At 40.0% G+C, this 23,198-nt stretch overlaps 1 protein-coding gene across 3 annotated transcripts in view; it reads right to left on the bottom strand.

Moving 5' to 3' along the window:
- Ptprr (protein tyrosine phosphatase receptor type R) overlaps nt 1–23,198 on the bottom strand; it is a 249,034-nt gene that overhangs the window by 92,373 nt on the left and 133,463 nt on the right. For 2 of the 3 annotated variants that reach the window (XM_006988975.4, XM_006988976.4), the window contains 3 exons: nt 14,222–14,335; nt 10,571–10,726; nt 3,683–3,793 (listed from right to left, as the gene is read on the bottom strand). In XM_006988975.4, coding sequence (XP_006989037.1) covers nt 3,683–3,793; nt 10,571–10,726; nt 14,222–14,335 — 381 coding nt within the window. Of the gene's footprint in view, nt 1–3,682; nt 3,794–3,910; nt 4,104–10,570; nt 10,727–14,221; nt 14,336–23,198 lie in introns of those variants that run through there. The other variant, XM_006988977.4, reaches the window with a different exon arrangement.

Raw genomic sequence — 23,198 nt, 5'->3', positions numbered from 1 at the left:
TTAAGATAATTATCAAAAGCATTCTAACTCAGGAAGATGAGTTGATTTTAGAGGATCACATTTGACACGTCTCTAAATGTGAACTGCGGCTAATTGTATCAGATAAATTGGCTTTTCCTTAATCCTATTAGAGAGTATTATTTTTCCATGAATATCAAGCCCTTCCTAAGCATTGCTGCTACCTCTGTTCCTTTTTAAATGGCCTTTCACAGTCAAATTTAAGATAGTGTTTGAAATCAACCAACCAACCAACCAACCAACCAATCAATCAATTTCTGTCATTTATCTATAATCACCTGGATACAAGTCAAGTGTTCTTTCTTCCCTTTCCATCTTTATTCCCATGCCTTAACATGTCTCTTTCTTCCAGAGGGAGCACCACTACTTAGTCAACAAGCCAGATGACATGGGGGCATTTTTACTCTTTTCCCTCCTCCTGGTCATCAGGACCCCTCATGCCCTGTTCCTTCTAGCACACAGCACTCCATCTTTTATACCTCCTCATCTCCACCCTCTCCCATCCAGCCCACCACCGTCATCATCTTTGTCACAGAAACTCTGAAATGATCTACGGTCCTCACACTCCACACTCCCTTCTACCCCAACCACTTTCCTAAGCCTAAGCAGAGACCAATCTTTTAAATGCACTCACATAATCTGCATGAACACTGTTTCCCTTTTCCCCTTGAACCTGACAGTCTAAACTTGTTTCACCCCAACACCATGCTGCTGCTGTCTGCTCTGCTGGACATGGTCACACCCTGCATGTTCATATGTTCACATTTCACATGTTCATATGTTCACACCCTATGAGTTTGTACCTCCCGAATGTCTAACTCTTCTGCCTCATCACTCACTACCATGCTATCTTCTTTGTGGTCCTTATTACAATTTAATATTTAACAAAGAATTGGTAAGACTTTTTATGTTTATGGAAAAGTTGAGTGGAAAGTACAGAGTTTCTATATATGTCTGTTTCATAACTGTCTTGAGTTGGTATAGTACATTTGTTATATTTGTTTTTTATGTTTTAATTTTTTTTTGAGACAGGGTTTCCTCTGTGTAGCTCTGAATATCTTAGAACTCTCTTAGTAGACCAGACTATCCTCGAACTCACAGAGATCCACCTGCCTCTACCTTCCTGAGAGCTGGGATTAAACCGTGTACCAACATGCCTGGCTAAAGCATGTTTTATTTTTATTTATTTATTTTATTTTATTTACATTTGCTCTAATGGGTAAACTAGTATTGATATATTATTATTATTATTATTATTATTATTATTGACTCATTGCCATAGTGTAGATGAAGTCACGCTTAGTGATGTACATTTTACACATTTGATGAATGTGTAATACCATGCCATCATCAGAATGCAGAAGAAGTTCATTGCCTAAAATCTATCTCCTCCATACAACAACCCCTCCATCCACCATGTTTTGACAGCCAGGGATCCTTTCAATATCTTTAAAGTTTTGTGATTCTCAGGATGTCATACAGATGAATTCATATAGTATGTTCACTATTCGATATTTTTAAAAATCCTTATCTGTATTTCTTTCCACCATTAAAGCTTCACAGAACGGTGTCTTTATGAGCCTTATTCTCTCCTTTCCCATGGCAGATCCTCTGCATGAATATGTTGCCCATGGATACGTTGTTAGAATGACTAGTGGGTGAATCCGCAACAAACCTGACAGCAGTCATTCATACTTTAGGAGCGTTCCTTTCTTGATTTGTTCTAGTAACGCTGGAACAGCCTGATTCAGGTTTGCGACACTTACACTGATGTTTTGCCAATATTGGGAAAGGAAGAGTTGGCCTTGGACCCACGAAGTTGAGGGTGTGGCCACCAGAGGCCCTTTAGTCCGAGACCAGTGCATGGTTGTACCCAGTCATGTGGGATATCTGGACATTACCTGAGTTACAGTCACTGAATCTGTAACATATCTTACATGTCAACGCAAACTCTGCCCTTTTTCTGTTCTTTCCTGCCTATCACCTGGCTTCCCGCTGTCCTCCATTCGCTCATCTTTGTTCTGAATCTTACTCATCACCTGAAACACCTCAGTTTCTACCGCTTTCTACTCTTATTTCCTTACTCATCTTCGATCCCTGTTTTCTCACTAGAGTGACAGGGATCGAAGAACACACAGGCTGGCAAGCTCTAAGCAAGTGCTCTGCTGAGCTACAGTCCTCAGCTCCCTCATCCCCTTTAATCTGTGAATAACTCCAATGAGGACCGACAAGATGGAGAACAGAACTTGAGATTTCGGGCGATAAGAAAAGAGGACTCACACATGTTAAAGTGTAGTTATCCATGGGAAGGAGCTGTACCCTTAAACTAGTAGTCAAAAATTTCTTCTGCAGTTTCTATAAAACTTTCAATCTTAGTCATTAAAGTTCTTTTCCTTAATATATACCATGTAAGATATGAAATCTTTTTTAAACTTAATTCTTAAATTACTGTTTGGATTATTGGGTCACAATTTTCTGAAGTTCAATTTCTGATCCAGAAAGATATATCTTTGAATCCATTACAGTGGGAGTTTTAGGATGTTCTTGCTATTTCCTAGATTTTGAGATCTTGAAAATGTGCCTGTCTTTGCTCTATTTATGACCTTATTTGTGTCCCTCAAGTTCAGATCCACTGAGCCTCTCTTCCTTTCTAGACTGAGTCTCAATCTTTCTGATATAAATCCATTTCCAGAAGCAAGAGCACAAATGAATAAAATCCAAAGAAATGCTTGGCAACACTGTTGATTATAGATAGAATCATTGGCATTATGTCTTTTGGGGGGGAAACGTGTAAAACAAAAGAGGAGGCAGTTCTTAAAATATGCAAAATAAAAAGAACATAACACATAGGAAACGATATTAAAGCCATTTGTAAACTTCAAATACTATGCTACGTCACAAAATTTCAGAAGAATGAATAAAAAAACCCCAACTCATTCTATTTGAGAGATAATTATTAACTCATTCCATACCAAATTCAACACCAAAGCCTGGTCTAATCTAGTGGCTTAGGTTTATTTGGGGTGTTAATTTTTAAAATCAGGACTATGCTTTCTTGTTTATATATCATGACCTGTAGGGCAAGCACAGTGTAATCTTTCATTCCTATGTACTATTCATTCCACTGGAAATGAGGTAGCAGTGAGTGGGTTACCTTCAAGGCTATAGTTACTTCCATTAATGCCTGATGTTTCTTAGAATACCTTCAAAGCCATTTAAAATAAGGAAATAAACCCTTCCCTTGAGAAAAAGCTTTGCCCCAAAGACACATTTCTTCAATTTTTTTTTTTTCTATGCTCCATTAAGGGTGACATAAGAGAAGAAATAAAGCCAGTCCAAAGTGTGCACATGAGACTTCAATGACGTTAAGGGCTACAGTGACCTCAGGAAATCACCTTCTAAGTCTTCACATGGAGTTGGTCTAGATCCTAAACACTTCAGCGCAGTCTAGTCTCACTACAGAGGTCAGCATCCACACTTCCACACACAGTCTTAGCAATCAATTGTCTGCTGCTACAGGACAGTTCCATACTAACAAGATTATAGGCTGGCTCCCCCCCCCCCCCCCCCCGGTCTTTTTAACATTCATTCAAGTGGGAAAATATCGCCTATTACTAAGCAGTTGGATCCGCAAAGGATAAGATACACATAGAAGCAAACTTACCATCAAACAGGTTACTATAATTACAAAGATGCTGAGAAAAATGATAACGGCGTAAAATCCTTCTTTGCTCCAGATTTTGTCCGCTTCATGCTGCCCTTGCAAAACATTTTTCTTTAAAAAGCAAAACAGAAAGCCCGGTGTTAAAGGAGAGCGGGAGGAAACCGGCATCCTTATCAGACTGTCAACATATTTTCAGCTTGATTCCATTCGGGGTAGTAAAACACACACCTCTAGCCCCGGCTGCCACAGCTGCTTCTCTATCTGCCCAGGCACGGGACAGCTATCCTCTTTATCAGGAGATCCTGTAAGGGAGGGGGTGGGCATATGGGACAGGCTCCTGGGTTCTTGCCTTCCTCCACGTCCTGCCCTGCCTCTCTTGGAAACTACCTGGTTCACAGGTGAGCAAGCTCTGTGCTTTTCTGCGCCGCCGAGGAACTGTTGCTGAAGCTCTCTGTACTCCGAGTCCCCTCCCACAGCCACGCTGTCTTTGCAGCTCTGCGCTTTACTTTCAAACAAAAGTGAAACAGGTGCAAACAAAAAGCTCGTGATGGTTGAATACACAAGCCACGATGTGGGGACCATTTCTGTTTTTGTTTTCTTCTTCCTTTTATCCTATCATTTCCCTCCTTAAATGGAACTCACTTTGTCAAAACCTGACTCACGCACCATCCCACATAGAAATTGCCAGGATATTATGTTTTATTTAAAGGAACAGGGAACACCCACGAGGTCAGAATTATTTAGTAATAAATGGTAAATAAACAGGATTATTTCAATTTTTACTGCGTTCGCTCCTTGCTTTAGGAGTGGAGCGAGAGAAGTATAAAAGAGATGTGAATGTCTCTTGCTTCTCTATGTTACTCATTTTTCAAAACAGGATAGTACATTGATGGATGCTCTGAACTTTTATTTTCTGTTTTAGGCAGAGTATCTACTGTAGCCCACCCAGGTTGGCCTTGAACTCAAGCCAATTCTCCTGCCTCAACTCCCTAGATACTGGGATCACAGGCATGGACTACCATGCCTAAATATGAAAATGTTTTATAAATCAGTGATATTGCAGATTTATAGGTAAAGAAATCTCGAAAAAACTTAGGAGATATGAGAGTAGGAGAAACATTAAGTCTGTATCAAGCAAAATGTTCCCATGTTACAATTCTTCTGGAGAGCATGTGTCTGTCCTTGACTATTAACCCCCAAAACAAAGAAAGCCTCAAATTAAACCTATATTCTAGGTGCCTAAATTTTGAGATCACTTCTGGCTACTTTTAAGGTTAAAAAACATATTTAGTCTTTGCAAATGAGATTAAAAATATTGACCTTGAAAACTACTTTATGGAAATTTTAATCTCTGCATTCAATCAAGCCATAGTAGAAGATGAGCAAGAAAACTTTGAGTTCAGTGATGATGATACAAATCATTTGGGAAGAGACTTATTCATGTACTCACAATACTACCTTTCACTTTTTCTAGACAGATGGATAAAGGAAATGATTTAAGTATATATTTTGATTGATAGACAGATAAAGGAAATGATTTACGTATATATTTTGATTGATAGATAAAGGAAATAATTTAGGTATATATTTTGATTGATAGAGAACCTGTTAATACTTGATTCGGTGAGGTGATTGGTGATTCAGGACCCTGCTGCAAATACAGGGTCCCAGTGACAATTTTCTTTCACGTCTTTGAAAACAGCTAGGCCATTTTTTTCCGCTCCAGTTTCTCTATAAACACAGCTAGAAGCTAATAGAAAAGAAAACTATTGTAGGAATCGAGAATGGAATTGAAATTTCTTTTTTCAGGCAACTAAATGGCATCCATTGTTTGCTATAAAAGCAAACTAGTTAAGCCTTCGCACAGCCAGTACGCACTTGTCAAATTTAAGTACAAGGATTTGAGCTTAAACTCTTGTAAAATTTGAAAGGGGAGTGGTTAGGAGGGTGAAGAGCACTGTCCTCCAAATCTGCTCGGGTCCATTTTCCTCCTGTAGTCTTACAGTTCTCGGAGCGTGAACTTGCTCCTTTCTGCAGAAGACAGACCTGTTTTGATTTTTTTTTTTTTTAAAGTGAAACAATGATGATAGAAGATTGATTCTGTACTCTTCCAGGCCCCACCCCCAGCTTTAAAAAGAAGGCTCTTGTTTTGAACTCAATCACTGCACATTCTTGGTAAATAGAGTTCCTTCTGAGTCATGCTGCCCCTGCTGAGCGCTGCTCTATCTGTTTGGAGATCTAAAGAGCTGAATAAGGCATTAAAGGATAAGTTTGCAGTCAAGAGCCCACACATCAAAAGATTGCAATCCCCAGTAATCTCCCATCTAGCCTTTGCATAGGTTAACCCAGTGGCTTTTGGATTTTCTCAGGGGCTGTGGGTTCAATAATTCACAGACTCCCATGCCAGGTCACATTAATGCCACTATAACATCTTTAAGACTTATTCCATAGCTCTGCTGCTCTGCCCTTTAACTCAGATGCAGTGAAATTAGCTGGTGTATTTTCTTATTCAAAAATGGAGACATTTCCTTTATCTATGATGATGACCTCCCTAGCTGTTCTATACCTTGACGTCACATAGTTGGTTATGCTCTCCACTCCATCATCCCCCCCCCACTTTCTTTTCACTCCTTAATTCTTTTCTTCTTCATTTCCATTTTATTTCCAATTCCTAATATCCAGGAAGATGATCCAGATACTGAGGTTTCAGGAGGCACACCTTGTTGGGAGAGATGAAGCCCAAAGAATGAAATAGAAATGTTATAAATGGTCTGGTTCATTTGATGAGGGCAGATTAACGGGATGCGCCTCACAACAGGATGGCTTGGTTGGATAAGTGGCAGATTTCAACTGCAGGATGCATGATACAAGCATGTGATCAGCATGATCTAGTATTTTAACACTGATGCTGCATGTCCTCAGCATTGTGTGCCAGGTCTGGAACTCTTTACACTTGCCCACTGGCTAATGTTCCAAGTTTGAAGGAACAATCACCCAACTCACAAATTATGGCTCATATTTTATGTGGTATGATTTTTCTCTTTGTTAACTATTTCATTAGCTATCAACAATTCATCAGCCTGTTATTTAGAGAAGGTAACTTCCTCCTTTGAAATAGAGCAGTTAGAAAACTGGAGTAATTTACAAATGAATGAAAATAAAAACCAAAATAATTTGTTCAATATTATTGTGGAACTTCACAGTTCAATGATTAGCTAACAATTTTGAGAAAATTGTCAATAAGAGCCAGAAGAGTGAATTTCATTTTATTCTCTGGGACTTATGGGGCAAGAGGTAAGTTATTATTATTTTTTTTATCTTTACAGGCATCTTATAATAAAACAATATGTGCTTGCAATATTTTAGGTACCACATACAATATATATATATATAAAAAAAATGTGATGGTTCACATCTGCAGTCCCAGCACTGGGAAGTCTGAGGCAGGAGGATTATCAAGAGCTCTAGGTGATGGTAAGTTCCAGGACAGCTGGCTACAGAGCGATACCCTGCCTTAAAGACCCTTCACTCCAGAAAAAAAAAAAAAAAAAAAAAGAAAAGAAAAGAAAAGAACTCTTTGCCTCAAGAAACTAAGGTTAGAAACAGATGATTAACAAAATTAATTCTCTATTTGGTATTTTTCTTTGGTTTCTGAGTCATTTCCATAAAAAAAATAAAGAAACCAGGAATATAAAGAAAGGGTAGCAAAAACACATTGTTCTTATGAAAATAATTAACAAATTTAGGAATAGGTGTTTTGAAACATCATTGTGAAATACTGCAAATGGATGTATTACAGTATTCTCCTCCCCCCATTAATGGCTATTCTGCCAAAGGAAGAGATATTTTGAGGATTACAAGATAAGACAGGTTGAGACATAAACCGTTGTCAAATCTTAACTGCGGGGAGGAGAATAAAGACATGGGGGAACTTAGAGAAGAGCCTGGTCGCTTTAGAGAACTGTCCATCATTCCTGCAGCGCCTCTCCTGCTGGACGGAAAACAGGCACTGTATAGGGACATGCTCTGGACACTGTCTTCCTTGGCTTTCTCCTTGTGACGTTTAGAGTTTCAGGACTGGGCCTGCTACAGCCACTGAACAGAAGGTTCAAACAGACCATCACACCACGATGAAAGGCCTCTTCCAGCCAATTCAAGCACTTGATGAGCTTTATACTGAGTATTTCACAGGTTATACAGTTTTTAGTTGGTTTTTTTTTTTTTTACATTCCAATAAATTTATGAGAAAATATCATATTTTGATCACTAAATACACTGGTTATTTAAATTCAGGGCAGGCTTTGTCAACTACGGTGGCCCAATAGCTTTCTGATGGGTGGTCCATGGCGGCTACTCCTTCACTGTGGTTACACGTTGGGAGAGCGGCCTTCACATTCTTGCTGTGATCTTTACATTCCAAAGCCATCAGCTTGTTTCTTTCTGCTGTCTAGGAGCATAACTTAACTAATGTAAGAATCACGCTCCGTATTTCTGGGTGTGTTTGTTTTCCTAACTTTGAGTAGGACTTAGCACAGCGTTTGGCTACGCGCTGACTCCGCTTTTCATATTCTGTCCTTTGCACTGCTGAATGAGATAAAGATAGTGACAAAATGACACAGCATGTCCCATCAAGGAACCCACAGTGCAGAGAAAGCCTTGAAGGCCCACAGAGCAGAAGGGCTTTTGCTCTAAGCTCCATGGGGACGTGATGCAGCAGGCACCAGAGTTCTTGAAGGAACAATGGAAGGCTGTGCCATTAAACAGGCTGATGAGGCAGGAAGGTGTGTAGACAGTCTGATTACAAGCATGGAGGGATGGGATTGGGGGTCATGACAGCTAAGAAATTTAGAATTGCTTCAACATAGTCTAAGGAGCCACTGAGCAGTTATACAGCCCAGCGTGTGGAGGACCATATACTCCATATACCATATACCATATACCATATACCATACTAAGAGACCCGGACTGCATTCCATTGTGCTTTGAAACCAAAGGATTATGAAATTAGGAGAGCAAGCCAGGTTTACATGAAAGAAGATTACTCTGGAGGCAAAAAATAAAATGAAAGAAAAGAAGCAAGTTTTATGCAGGAGGGAGAAGGGGAGGGTAGGGAATAGAACCAAAAGCAGTGGGAAGGACTGTGTGGGTAGAAGGGTGATTGTGTTGGTTCAGTAGTGACATATGGTTTGGCCTCTTATCTATGGCTTCTGCAACTGCAAATTTAGACAACTGTGAATAGAAAATATCAGCGAAGAAAATTCAACTTTAGTTCACCCGTACACTTTCTTGCCACTGCTCCCCAATCTATCATTTAAGCAACCCTATAAATTTAAAACTACATTATATTATGTATTATAAGTGATTTAGGGAAGACTTGATGTACATGGGAGCATGTTCATAGGGTATATGCAGATATAACTTTACATAGGAAATTCGAGTATCCAAAGATTTTGATATACATTGGTGTCCTGGATCCAATCTACTGAGTATACCAAGAGACTGTGTATTCCCAAGTTTATGTCACCTGTATTTAAATTACATTTGTTTGGTATAAACAAAATCTGAGGATTTTCACACATATATAAAAAATGTAATCCATATCAAGTCCATTAGATAAGGACTGTATCCACTAGAATATGAAGAAACCAAGGCTCTGGGTGGTTGATACTATGCAAAGGCAAAAATCCTCACAGGGCAAAATTGTCTGACCAAGATTCAAATGGTTGAGTACTAAAGTTTTTAATATAATAACTATAGTATTAGCTGAAATGAAAGGCAATGGGGTTTGCTGGAAAGAGGAATAAAATAAGCGTAGAAGAAGGATTTATTTTGTTTTGTTTGGAAACAGTGTTTCACTCTGTAGCTCAGGCTGGCCAGGAACTCTCTGTGTAGGCCAATCTGACTTTGAACTCAGTATTTTCCTGCTTCTGTCTCCTTGAGTACTGGTATCTGGCATCTCAGGGGTATACTATTATGCCTTGTCAAGATATTGATTTCCCTCTTTCTCTGTCTCTCCTTCCTCCCTCACTCCCTGTCTCCTTCCCTCTCTCTTCTTTCCCTTCCTGTGCTAGTTTTTGAACCCAGGACCTAAAACACGTTGAGTGTTGGTTTATACTTCACTCTTGAATCACTTTGAGGCAGTTGCTTAATTTTCTATGTACCCCACTTTCCGTGTGTACATGTTTTCCCTCAAAGCCAAACCCTATGGATTTGTGAACTGAATTTGCATCTATTTAGGATGCTGGTCTTTCTGATGAATTTGATTTTGAGAGGAGAGACAGAGGGATGATTCACTCTGTAGGGAAAATGGAAGAAATGGTAGAGAAACCTTTTTTAAGTGTCAGATTTTGAAAATACCATGAAGAAAATATCCAGAGTTCTTACACATTGGAAAAGAAAGCACATTTCACACAATTCCAAATCATGGGAGTGCAGTGGGGATGAGTATTTTTTGGCTATTTTGACAACAAAAGTGATGATGAAAAGTTCGCTTGTCGAGGAAGAAAGACCTGAGTAGAGTTTTTGGTTTCTTTTGTTGTTGTTGTTTTTTTGTTTTGGCAAATCAGTTTCAGGTGAGCAACAGGCAGACCTACCTAACTGGTCTTTCTTGTAGACAAATAAATAATTACAAGGTCACAATGATTTTCAGAATTCGGTGTCAAATCATGAAACTTTACCATGAAAAGCGAATTTGCTTAAGGAAAACACCCAAACTGTGAAGCACGCTGGATTCTGACCTTTAGGGAGATGGCTGTTTTAAAATCCTCACACACAGCTAAGAGCTTTCATCTCAAAGCCTCACGGGTTGGATTAGCAAATCATGCTAACTGCAGATTTTTTTTTTTTTTTTTTTTTTTTTTTAATGAACTGCTCCATGCAATGCCATACCTCAGGGGAGACGTCTGTAATTCCAAACTGTGGTAAACTCTGATGCAAAACATTGACATTAAGAGAACGCAGCACTTCCTCGGCCTGCAGGGCTTCCGGCTCTCCTGGTTTCCGGTTTACAGGAGACACAAACAACTCCACATGGCGCTTCTTTTCCTGGTGAAAGCACACCGATCGGATATGTTAAAGATAATTGGAAAACACTGGGCAAAATGTTCACCTGTTCTTTACAAACATTAAAGTCAGGTTCTTAGACTCTTTGAAGTCACGCTAGGGAATGATGTGAACTGATCAGTCACTCCCAGAATTACTGTCACCAGTCTGAAGTACTAAATTTTCAAAATGGCCTTACTTTTGTTAGCACAGCAGGATGTGAAAATTTATATTTCACTAGGTAATATTTTACTCTTGGTTTCATATTTTAATTAATTTTTGCTGTTGTTCATTTCAGAGGCTATCCAGATGTAACATAGGCTGGGGTTGATTTCTGCATCCTCCTACCTCAGCCTTCTAAATGCTAAAATTATAAGTGTGTACTAACTTAACATATAGTTCTCAGATGCCTTCTGAATCCTTATGCTTAAAGACATATTTTAAGTCAAATGAGTCAGATAAAGCACAATGTAAGCGTCAACCGTCAGGCATCACCATGCTTCATCTTTCCTCATTAAATGCATGAATACGAAGGCTGGACTGGCCAAGGAAGAGGTGCCAGATGAGCTTTGAAGGTCCTTTCCTCATTCTGTTGTCCTTAACATTGATAAACTTTAAAACTCTACCCTTGCTTGGTAGTAATTCATTTAATAAATCTAGATCCAGAGCCAAGACATCTGTAATACCTATTGACCTGAGCTAGGTCCCCTGGACATAATAACTGACTTCATTTTTTATTGTTTTATTGAGATGAGGTCTCTCTTGGTATCTAAGGCTAGCTTGGAACTCCTTTATGTATCCCAGTCTGTTATCAAACTCAAAATCCTCCTGCCTCTACCTTGCAACTACCAGAATTATAGGGATATTTTTTATTGATTATTTGGGAATTTCATGCAATGCACTCCAATCACACCTTCCTACCCTTGTGTGCTCCTCTCTAAAAGAGAAAAAGAAAAAAGGAAACCAAGTTCAACTTGTGTGGTCCATATACTCATTGGAACATAGTCAAACTCCCAGGGGCCAGCCTCTTAAAGATAACTGAATCATCCCCCCCAGCCCCTGCCACTCCAGAATTCAACAGTGAAGAGCTACACTTCAGCATCCTAATTTTAAAGATTCTCTTCAATGGCTTCCTGTCTACACTATTTCTTATTTTTGGGCGGGGGTTGTCACAGAGGCCTTCAATGTCTCTTATTCTCTTGCAATTGGCAACATTTACTCTTTTATTGTTTTTTTTTATTGTTGTTGTTGTTGTTTTTGTTTTTGTTTTTCGAGACATGGTTTCTCTGTGTAGCTTTGGAGCCTGTCCTGGAACTCACTCTGTAGACCAGGCTGGCCTCGAACTCACAGAGATCCGCCTGCCTCTGCCTCCTCAGTGCTGGGATAAAAGGCGTGTGCCACCAACACCCAGCCTGGCAACATTTACTCATAAAGGATATTTTTAAATGTTGTATTTTCTCTTCTGCACTAAAACTTTTTTTTCCAACCAAGACTGACATTTTTTTTTTTTTACCAAGCTAAGGGTTTTAATATGATTGAGCATCATAATATGCCATGTATTAAAAAGCTCATGAGAAGCTTATTACCAAAAGTGCAGAAGTAGCTATATTATGACCTAAGGGCACATGTGTCATCTTAAGACACAAAGAAGAATTATGTTCGTGAAAGGAAATTGGAAAGAATCTAGGGAAGATTGGGAAGCCACTGAAAGCAAATGTGAATCTAACATCATATGAAGGAAATAAAAGGTCGTGTGGAAATATGCCATTGTTGAAAAGTTGTTTGAGAGTCCTTAACTAGCGTTCCGTGTTTCCCAAGCAAAGTTCTTACTGTGCCCACACCACATTAAGACATCAGTGAAGAACACTCTGTAGGAAGCCTGTTTTTGCTGTAATACAATGATGGGTTTCAATGCAAAGCAGCAAAGGTCCTCAGTCACTTCCCAGAAGTAAAAGGCCCTTGCATTTTCATGGTCATCTCAGTAGCTGTTAGTAACATCAATCAAATCATTTTGTGTAATTCAGGTAGAGTAATAGGTAAGTGTCACTGAAGCTGAGCTCCTTACAAGCACCCTTTGGTCCGTGAAATTGCTTGGATATCTTTACCATTGCACTAAAACTTTTAAAGCACTTATTCAGACTCAGAAAATTGCTGACTCAGAATAAATGTTTCCTTCCTTCCTTCCTTCCTTCCTTCCTTCCTTCCTTCCTTCCTTTCTTTCTTTCTTTCTTTCTTTCTTTCTTTCTTTCTTTCTTTCTTTCTTTCTTTCTTTCTTTCTTTCTTTTGTGGGAACTGAAACAACTCAACTTTTACCTACAGAAAAATAAAAGGAAATATAAATCTGCCCTTAAAGCAAATGCTGTCCATACCTGAGAATACAGATGTTGATACTCAGAGTAGAAAGCTGAATTTGAACAAGATATACAATTTAATGCAATAAAATCATTTATTTAGTCCTTGCTTGGGTTCCCAATACAATAGGAATGAAGAAAGATTTTTAAAGCAATGTGAAAAATCCTGAAGTCTCTTAGGTACATATATATACATGTGAATGCATGTGTGTGCTTGTGTGTGTTATATATATATGTGTAGGAGCCATGGAGGTCAGAAGACCACACTGAATCCTCTAGAACTGGAGTTCTAGGTAGTTGTGTGCTGCCATGTGGGTGCTGGGAACCAAACCCAGGTCCTCTACAAGACCAGTAAGTGTTCTTTTAACTCATGAGCCATCTCTATAGCTGCCCTCCAAAGTCTCTCTCATATGAACCTTAGATAGCTAGCTTTTTGCAAAGAAAAACAGAAGGTGATTTAAAATTGCCCATTTTATCCACATGGCTTACACCAATCTTCAAATGCAAAGGAGAACTTGTGGTTCATGACATCCAGGTTTCCAGACACAGAGAAAATGGGACACAGAATGAATGTGGGTGACTAACAGGTCCTCCTACAAAGAGGATCCCTTGATCCCTTAGGTTTTCCTCACCCCCACCCTGGATGCCAATCTAAGTTTTTTCTTGGCATTCCATGTGAGCTACGGAGGTAAGGATCAGCTTTGTTTTATTCAGACATAATCCTTTGCTTTCTGCATTCAGCCTCTATTCCATTGGTAAGCTTGAAGGGGCTTTAGTAAACAGCATCCGGAATCCTGATACAGAAGGTTCCACTCTCCTAGACAATATTTGGAGATGTGTCAGGTTGCTGGACCTATCAGGGAGCTATTACTGAACGATGACAAAGTTGATAGACTATTTTCTGTAAAGGGCCAGACAGTCAGTTGTTTAGGCTTTATGGGTCAATCTGTTTGCTCTAACAATTTAGCTCTGCCACTGTGAGCGTGAAAACAGCCACACACAGCATGTGAGCCAGTGGATGTGGCAGGCTTCAATAAAACCTTATCTCCAAAAATAGATAGTACGGTAGATTTGGCTCCCCAATCATGGAGCCTTTAATGATGAAAAATCAGTTTGAATTCTGAGAATGGGAAAGGTAGCTTCTTACAATGAGACGGTTGATGTGCACTTGCTGGGGCAAGAGGCCCAAGGCGGCAGCTACTCCTTGGCGGAAGATCCGAAGCAAGGTTATGTTCAGCTTGTTTATATCCATTTGCAGTGTCTGGAAAATGAAGACAGAAAAAAAAAAAATACAAACTCAAGTGAATATTGCATTTTGGAGAGCCGGTTTGTCCCTGGTAACTGGCTACAACAGTTTGCAGGCTCTTGTAAGTTCACATTCTGGGGGTTAATTTTGATACAAATAAAATCATAGACATACTTTATGTGACATTTTAAATGGCATTAGTTAAAAGATGGCACATTATGTAATAAAGCAATTTGTCAAGTTTTTTTTTAAAACGCAAGTAAAACGGTCATTTTTTTTTTTAAGAATTCCATTGCAATATGGCTTAATCTATATCGCTCCTCTTTTTGATGACAGAATGATGTCTGTGGTCATCAGCCTATTTCAGTTATCTAAGCGGAAGAACGTATTTAATTCATGTTCGCATGCAGTCACGGAGAAGGATGCTGTGTAAATTCCATAAGGCTTGAGCTGGCAGTTTCTCTCTAGAGTGCTCCGCTGCCAGTGCCAGGCAAACAGATGAGGTGCAGTCCGTATTTACTCTGGTGGAGAAGCCAGTGGTACTCATGATTGGATCTAAGGGAGCACATGCTCATTCATCGTTTAGGAAAACACTCCTAACAAATCTAAACAGCAAAATGTTCCGGAATTACAAATCACATTGTGATAGCAGTGATACATCCTAAGCCAGAAGGGCTCTTACTACACTTAAACCAGGGAGGAATTCACTGCGCGTTCCAAACTGGATCATGAGGTTGGAGAGTTGGCCCATCAGATAAAAGCACTTCCGGGCTTTTCCAGAGGACCCGACTTCAGTTCCCAGCATCCATAACAGCAGCTCACAACAACCTGTAACTCCAGCTCCAGGGGATCCCACACCCCTTTCTGGCTTTCCTAAGCAACTACATCAAAGTGGCATGCACACACACACACACACACACACACACACACACACACACACAGAGAGAGAGAGAGAGAGAGAGAGAGAGAGAGAGAGAGAGAGAGAGAGAGAGAGAGAGATCTTAAAAACCTGCCTCATAGTGAATTAAGATAGATACTTCTAAGAAATGGAATCTGAGTCTTACGCATTCCATGTATTCTATTATTGTTAAGTCTACTGCTTTGGTCAGAGTAGGTATTTATGTATGTATAACTAACAGTATGTATAACTAACTGTTGGATGGTTTTTCTCATTTGTCTGTTGAAGAGACTGATTTGCATCTCAAATCTACTCTAGTGTAAGAACTCTTAAAGCTGGGTCTCTCTCAGCTTACTTTAAAAGGAGAAGGATGGAATGATACTGCTTTGAGAATTTGTAGACCTGCTAGGAAATAATAGAGTACCTATATACAAACTTTGTGGAAGGTAAGTGATTGGAAACGGCGAAATGCTCAATGCGACAGGAACGGGGCCATTAACAGTTTGGGAATATAAAACACGTGTAATGGTTCCCGGTCAAAGTGGTTGGTTCACCTACTTTTTAGACTGCATTTCTACCTCAGGGTATTTCAATGCCTGCACAGGGGTGGGGGCCCTCTGTCTTGTTATGGAGGCGAGCTAACTGAGGTTCAAAGCAGGGTAGAGGATTGTGCCTGTCAACAGGCATCCACTTGTTATTGGGAAGGCAAAAGGAGAATTTCATCGGAAATGGGTTGAAAAGCTGTATCGACACCATCAGCAACACCTTCAAAGTATTCATTCTTTGGCATTCCTGTTACCTATTGTAAAACAACAGAAATAGGTTGTAGAGATAAAAGTTTAGATCAAAGTGTCAGTAGGGCCATGTTCCCTCAATTATCTCCAGGGGAGAATATGTCTTCTAGTTTCCATTGTTCGGGGGCAATTTTGGGAGAGAATCTTCAATAGGTCTGGGGCAATGTTTGGTATTGCTTGCCTTACAGCTCTAGTCTTTGCCTGTAGCATCTCATGGTTGTCTTCTCTGTCTCTCTCCTCTAAGAGTAGCAGTATCACATTTTTTCCTCTTTTATAAGGGCTGGTCATATTGAATCAGGAACCTTCCCTACTCTAGGATGACTTTAATGAATTAAATTAAATTAAATTACTTACAAGGACCCTACTTCTAAATAAACTCATCTTCTTGGTATTGGGGAGTTAGAACTCCAACACAAGAATCTTGAGGGGACAAAATTAGACTGCAAATAAGGACGAAGTCAGAATTCTTAGAAGAGAAATTGTTAGGTTTTAGCCAGGGAATTAACAAAGAACCTCAATACTTCTGCATGTGTCTCTTGCTTTAAGTCAATACAAGCTGTAGGTGCAGCCAAGTCCTGGGTGTTCACCCCTGAGAAGAGCTGTTTTGGAGAGCTGTGTGGGTGGTCAGACATGGCCATTGGTAGAATACTTTTATTGAAAGGTGGTGTGCAATCTTGAGCTCGTTCTAGGTAAAGGCAATGCCAACACCTGGGTAAGCTGAAAGACGAGGCTGAAGAATACAGACACCCTTGAAAAGGATTTTTCCCTTGGGGATTCACTGCCTGACTTGTCACAATAGTTTCTGCTGGACTTGGGGTTTGTGTTTTCTGTCTTAATAGGATGTGGCCCTCCCCTTTCAAAAAGTAATTCTTTATGACATAATCATCTAATGGCAGCTGGCTCAACAGCTAAAGGCATGTACTGCTTTTGCAAAGAACCCCAGTCCCCAGCATCCAAGATGGGCACTTTACAATCACCTGTGACTCTAGCTTCACGGGACTGGGTGCCCTCTTCTGGCCTCGGTGTGCACTTCACTCATGTTCAGATCCTCTGACACAGACACACACAAATGTACATAAAGAATAAAATATTAAAAACTCATCTAATGATGTATGTGTTTATGTGTCATTTGCTGTGTTTTTAATAGCTTATTTCTCATATGCCAAGAACAATTTAACATAGAAAATAAAACGTGAGCTAAGCCTTCAAGGACCCGTGGATTTACATACTAGTGATGGTTTTTCAGTTTGTAGTTAGTCTATAGTTTTAAGCATAATTCCTTTATCTACCTACTAGAACTCAGTCTACATGATAGTGTAGCTTGAGTTTTCCTGCCTGGCCCACAGTCAGGACAAATCTCTCTCACCTGTCAGTCCCACAGCTGCTCAGACACAACCAAGTAAACACAGAGACTAATTTTGTTTACAAACTGTATGGTCGTGGCAGGCTTCTTGCTAACTATTCTTATATCTTAAATTAGTCCATTTCTACAAATCTCTACCTTGCCACATGGCTCGTGGCTTACTGGTACTTTACATCTTCCCTGTCCTGGCGGCTGCTGCAGGCAGTGACTCCTTCTGCCTTCCTGTTCTTTTATTTCTCCTCTCTGTTAGTCCCGCCTATACTTCCTGCCTAGCCACAGCCAATCAGCTTTTATTTATTGACCAATCAGAGCAACTTGACATATAGAGCATCCCCCAGCACAGCCAAGTGCAGACCATCTCAGACACCTGCACTCAGGCCCGTGGTCCTAATCATCCTCTATGCGGACCTGCTGGGTAAAGCCATGAGGAACCCGAGAACAGGCTTCCACAGGACATACAGAACATCCCACAGCATGATAGCTCTCTACAACAGAGACCTCCTTGGCTCCCAAACCCTGACATCTACACTACCAGCATATGGAAGCTATTGCTAAATCTCAGAGGCTATATTGTAGCTGTCGACTTCTTTCCTCTGCACGACTAAAGGTAGAAACCTCAGCTAGCGTTCCTGAAACACGGGTGAGGAGCCATTGAGTTCTGCCTTGCCCACAGTGTTTGTCAGGCAGACTGAGTAGGCAGGCAATGTCTCTGGTCCCCAAGGGCAGGATTTGGAGCTGCTATCAACCCTGGGAACTGAGAGACAAGGGGGTTGTGTAAACCCTTGAGAGCTCAATTCCCAGGGCCATGATTAAGAGAGGCTTGTAACTGTGGAAACAGTATTAAGGTCTCAAATGGGAAGTGAAATAGGAACTCAAGATTAAAATCACTCAACAAAACAACTTTGAAAGATGGTAAAAGCTGTGCTTTTGAACCAGAAATTTGAATGACCCAACTAAATGCCCAGAGGTAATCAGCTGAAATTGGAATCCTCTGGCTCACTGCAGCAAACATTTGAATAATTTGCCTCTGATTTCTGCTCGTCTGGAAGACTTGGATTGATTCCACAGAGCATGCACACACAGACTTCTGACTATTACTCCATAAAATGTGATGCTAAAATATAGATTAAATAGATAGATGTATATTTGGGGTCCTAATACATGCCAGACAGAATGTGAGTGCAAATCTGGAAAAAAAGGAAGGATTTTTAGCCAAATGACAGTTTACTTCAAACAGAACAGGAGTGGAACTTCCTGGAGTTAGTGGACATAAGCCACCCATGTCTTTGTGAATAGATGCTGGAAACATATAGTTCCATCCATACTGTTGCATGCAGGCTCAATTGAGATAAAATGGAAAATTCCAAGGCAATAATAAGGTTATAGCTTAGTTTTAAAGTTACCAAAAAAGAGCTTAAGGTGTATTTTAGTAAGAATTCTGAGCCCACTTCATCATTTCTATGATTAAAGTTTTCCATGTCAAGGAGTAATGGAAATTCTAAATGAGCATGTTAAGACAGTCTATAGCAGCCAGCCATTCAAACAGTTACTATGTGCATAAGTTTGGATCTGAAATGTCCGTCAAAGGCCACCTGCTAACGACTTAATGACTTGGTACTGATTCTTAAGAAGTGGAGCCTAGTGGGAGGAAGTTAGATCAAGCTGGGGTGCCTTTGGTGGAAGTACCCAGGCTCTGGCCCCTTCTCTTTCTTTGCTTGCTGTCTCCATGTTTTAAGTAACTCATTCTGTTACATGCCTCTTCTACATTATACCACCTTCCCAAAGACCCCAAAGCAACAGGTCAACTGACTGTGGACTGAGAACTTGCAAAAGTTGATTATCTTGCAGAAGTTGATTATCTTTAGTCTGTGTTATAGTAACATAAAGTAACACTACAGAAGGAAAAACTGGGTACCAAATCCCTAAAATCCCTGAGAGAAATGCTGTCTCCCAATAGCCACAAAGAAGTCTACTATGATAAGCACCCACTTCTTAGACTTAATACGTCTCTATTCCTGACTCCATTTTCAGTCACTGGACCCATGTCTTTAGTTAGGATTTGTATTGGCAAGTGATTTCCAAAACAGTTTTCCTGTTGTGTCTTTGAACTGAGCAGAAAACATCCATTCATTTGAAGCACTTTAGAGTTGACACTCAATCCTGTGTCATCACTCTGTGTTTGTCATTTGCTACTGTTTACACACGTGTGCTACATCCACAGAAGAGGGCTATAGTTGACCAGTATTGCTTGTGACTGATGAGTGCACCTTTCTAAGAAGATAGAGTCACAGGAGAATATCCTCATCATACCCTTCTGTCATGTTTCCATCCTACTATGTGTGATGCCGGCCCTGGGCAGGTGGTCCTGGGTGGAATAGGAAAGTAAGCTGAGCAAGCCATAGTGAGCAAGTCGGTAAGCAGCATCCCTCCATGGCATCTACATCAGTTCCTGCCTCCAGGTTTCTGCCTTGAATTCTTTCCCTGACTTCTCTACCCGATGGACTTATTACCTGCTAATATAAGATGAAATAAGCCCTTTCCTCCCCAAGTTACCTTTGGTCATGGTGTTTTACTACAGTAACATAAACCTAACTAATAACAGGCATATGAAGTTAAGAACAAGTTTTCTCTAGAACAAAAGGACAAAAATAGGATGGTGAGCATCCAGGAACATTGCCTCTCATCCCAGCTATAAGTATTTTGATGTTTATACTTCAGCAATAGTATCCCAGATGGCTTCATCTATCTTCTCAATATCCCCACACTAATGATGAACTACCCCTTTAACACAATAGATAACAATAGTGGAGTTTTGAGACATTGTGAAAACAATTTCCATATAAACTTAATGGGATTTCTATATTCCTGTTGTTTTGGTTATGGGCATACACTTTTTATTGTAGTTATGGGTCACAAAATTAATTCATTTGGAGGCTAAGGAGATAGCTCAGTGGTTACCAGTATATACTGCTCTTGCTGAGGACTGGAGTTCAGTTCCCAGTACCCACATCCAGGGGCTCACAACTGCCTGTGATGCCAGTTCCAAAAAAAATCCAACATCTTCTTCTGGCTTCCGTGAATACCTGTATTCACATGCACATGCTCCCATGAAGGCAGACACACATGCACACACATTAAAAAAAAAAAGAAGTAATTCTTTGCTATTTAGTAACACAATTTGTGATGGAAGTAATGATTAGCAGTGAGTGAGAAGACATTATTCAAATTTCTTGTTTGTTAAAGGTAAGACTTGGGATAGGGACACTATTCAGGAGTCTCTGACTTTTGTGTTGACACATTTGGAAACTTTTGTCCAGTTTGCTTTTGAAATTACTATATTGACAGGATAATTTAACAAATAATTATGTTTGCTTGTTTAGAAGCTGCAGGTAGATGAGTGAATACCAAATAAGAATACTTCTGCATCAACAAATTATAGTTATGAATACAAAATGATGAGAAAGACATGGGTTCAAACTGGAGTGGGTAATCTCTATTGAATTCTAACTCTCCAGGAACCTCACTTTCTTAATCTATCAAATGGGGGTGATATGTGTATTCTGTGTTATGAAAATAACTTATGAAACTATGAGAGACACATAAAACATTTAGGTAGAAAAGCAGCTAGAACCAGCAGATGGAAGGTCCCAGTAAACTTAGCTTTTACCAATATGAATTTAGTGTATATTAACATTGAAAACGATTCATTTAGTGAGCCACTTCTCTGGGTATTCAGAACAAAGGGAAACAGAGTAGCGACTTTGTTGATCAAATGGAGGCCTAAAGCTTATTCACTAGAATGATTAATAATATCAGGGCAAAAGTGACCTGATTGCATTGGCAGTGCTTCTGTTCACTCATTTTTACATATATCAGTGAGTTTTAGCCAAAAGTCAATCAGGCAAACCGAAAAGAAGAAAACAAAATAGTCATATTATTTCATTTCTACAAAAATGATACATTTTGTTTTATATTTGAGTTAGAATATCAGGCTTTAAGAAGATCCTCTGACTTCAGAATCTCCGCCTCCCTTCACTCTTCACCCAGTTCAGCCCCAGGGTATGGAAGATTCTTTATAATCCTTGACTTAAATTTATACTCTTCTTGCTTCTTTTTCTACCACTGCAAATTAAATGCCAATAAAAAAAAGCAGCCAAATTTAGCAACTTAGGTTAGGATCCCTTAGCTGATTCACTTGGAAAGCCCTTTATAACCTAGTTTCCTCTTTATTTCATTAATCTCTCTCCTCCGTTTCAATTTTACCTCTTAATTAGTGCCCTCTTTTACTTATCTTTTCCTGTGATAAGCCTTTCTCTTTTGCCTCCAAAGATTTCTTCAATTTATTAGTTAGACCTTTCATATACATTTTCCTGAAATCTAAATTTTATGTAATTATAATAGGCATTATCATCATAATAAATTATTTTTTAAAAATCACCAAGTGATGAAAAAAACCTTGACCTTCTGAGTGCATATTCACTGGAGGAGAAGAAGCTTACTTAAATTATAGAATTTATACTACATACTCTTACGATATGTCCATTCTTGTGCATTGTGATTTTGCGTTTGCATTTATTTAAACTTGTAGAACATTAAAGTTTTACACACACACACACACACACACAGATAAAACTGAAGAAAATAGAGGCTTATTACAAAGTTCAAGGTGGAAGAAAAGCTGTGACTTAACCATAATTAAATGTATCCTGGGTACAGTAAGCGCATGTAACAGCAAGTGCCTTGCTTCAACAGACTTTTCAAGTCTCATTATTTTATGTTCCAGTCAACAAAGTTCTACTTTCATCTCCCTGATTCTGTTTCTCCTTCTGTGTTGTTATTTTCACCTATTGTTATTCCTTGTCCTATTTATTTATTATTTTTCTTTATTAAGAAATTTTCTACTCACTCCACATACATCCACAGACCCTCCTTCTCCTTCCTCCCACCCCCTAGCCCTCCCTCCCTAGCCACCCCACTTCCCCACATCCCCCAAATCGAGGTCTCCCGTGGGGAGTCAGCAGAGCCCAGCACACTGAGCCTAGGCAGGTCCAAGCCCCTTCCCACTGCACAAGGGCTGTGCAAGGCGCCACACCACAGGCACCGGATTCCCAGAAGCCTGCCCATGCACCAGGGACAGATCCCGATCCCCCTGCCTGGGTGCCCCCCAAACAGTTCGAGCCAAACAACCGTCTTCCATATCCAGAGGGCCTCGTCCCCTTCTGCTCTCTTTCATTCTCCCTTGGGTTGTTTCTTCTTCTCTCCCTCCTTCAGCATTTCTCACTCTGGGGCAGAAGATGGCAGCCAGAGTGTGAGCTGAAAGCCGCTCGAACCGGGTCCAGGCAGAAAAAAACAGTGCGCTGGCAAACGTTGTTGGGAAAATGAGGTCGGACACATTCAGGTTTCTACGATGACCCCCATCAAGACAACAAAACTTGACAGGGGAGGTGATTCATGGCTTTGATCTCAGCAAAGAAGGATCTCTGTGAGTTCAAGGCTAGCCTGATCTACATAGCAAGTTCCAGGCCAGCTAGGGCCACATAGTGAGACTCTGTTTCCACCAATCAACCACCAAAATCCTGACAATAACAAAAGGACAAAACAGCAGGCAAGTGAATAAACCAACGGTAACAGATCTCTAACTATCGCTGCTCTGAGTGCTTCTCTCACAGAGCACATCTGAAAGGACAAATGAGGCATGCCACCCCTACCCCAATACCAGTGAAGACGAGACTCGTGTCTAAATGGTGTCTAGAACTGCTTAGTAATAGACATCCAAGGGCGAAATTACAAGCCTTCAATCCCCCAGAGATCTTGCTTTCTAGT

Source organism: Peromyscus maniculatus, chromosome 18, assembly GCF_049852395.1.
Source record: "Peromyscus maniculatus bairdii isolate BWxNUB_F1_BW_parent chromosome 18, HU_Pman_BW_mat_3.1, whole genome shotgun sequence".
Classification (NCBI taxonomy): Eukaryota; Metazoa; Chordata; class Mammalia; order Rodentia; family Cricetidae; genus Peromyscus; species Peromyscus maniculatus.
The sequence above is the reverse complement of the archived record's forward strand: the minus strand, read 5'-3'. Positions and strand labels throughout refer to the sequence as shown.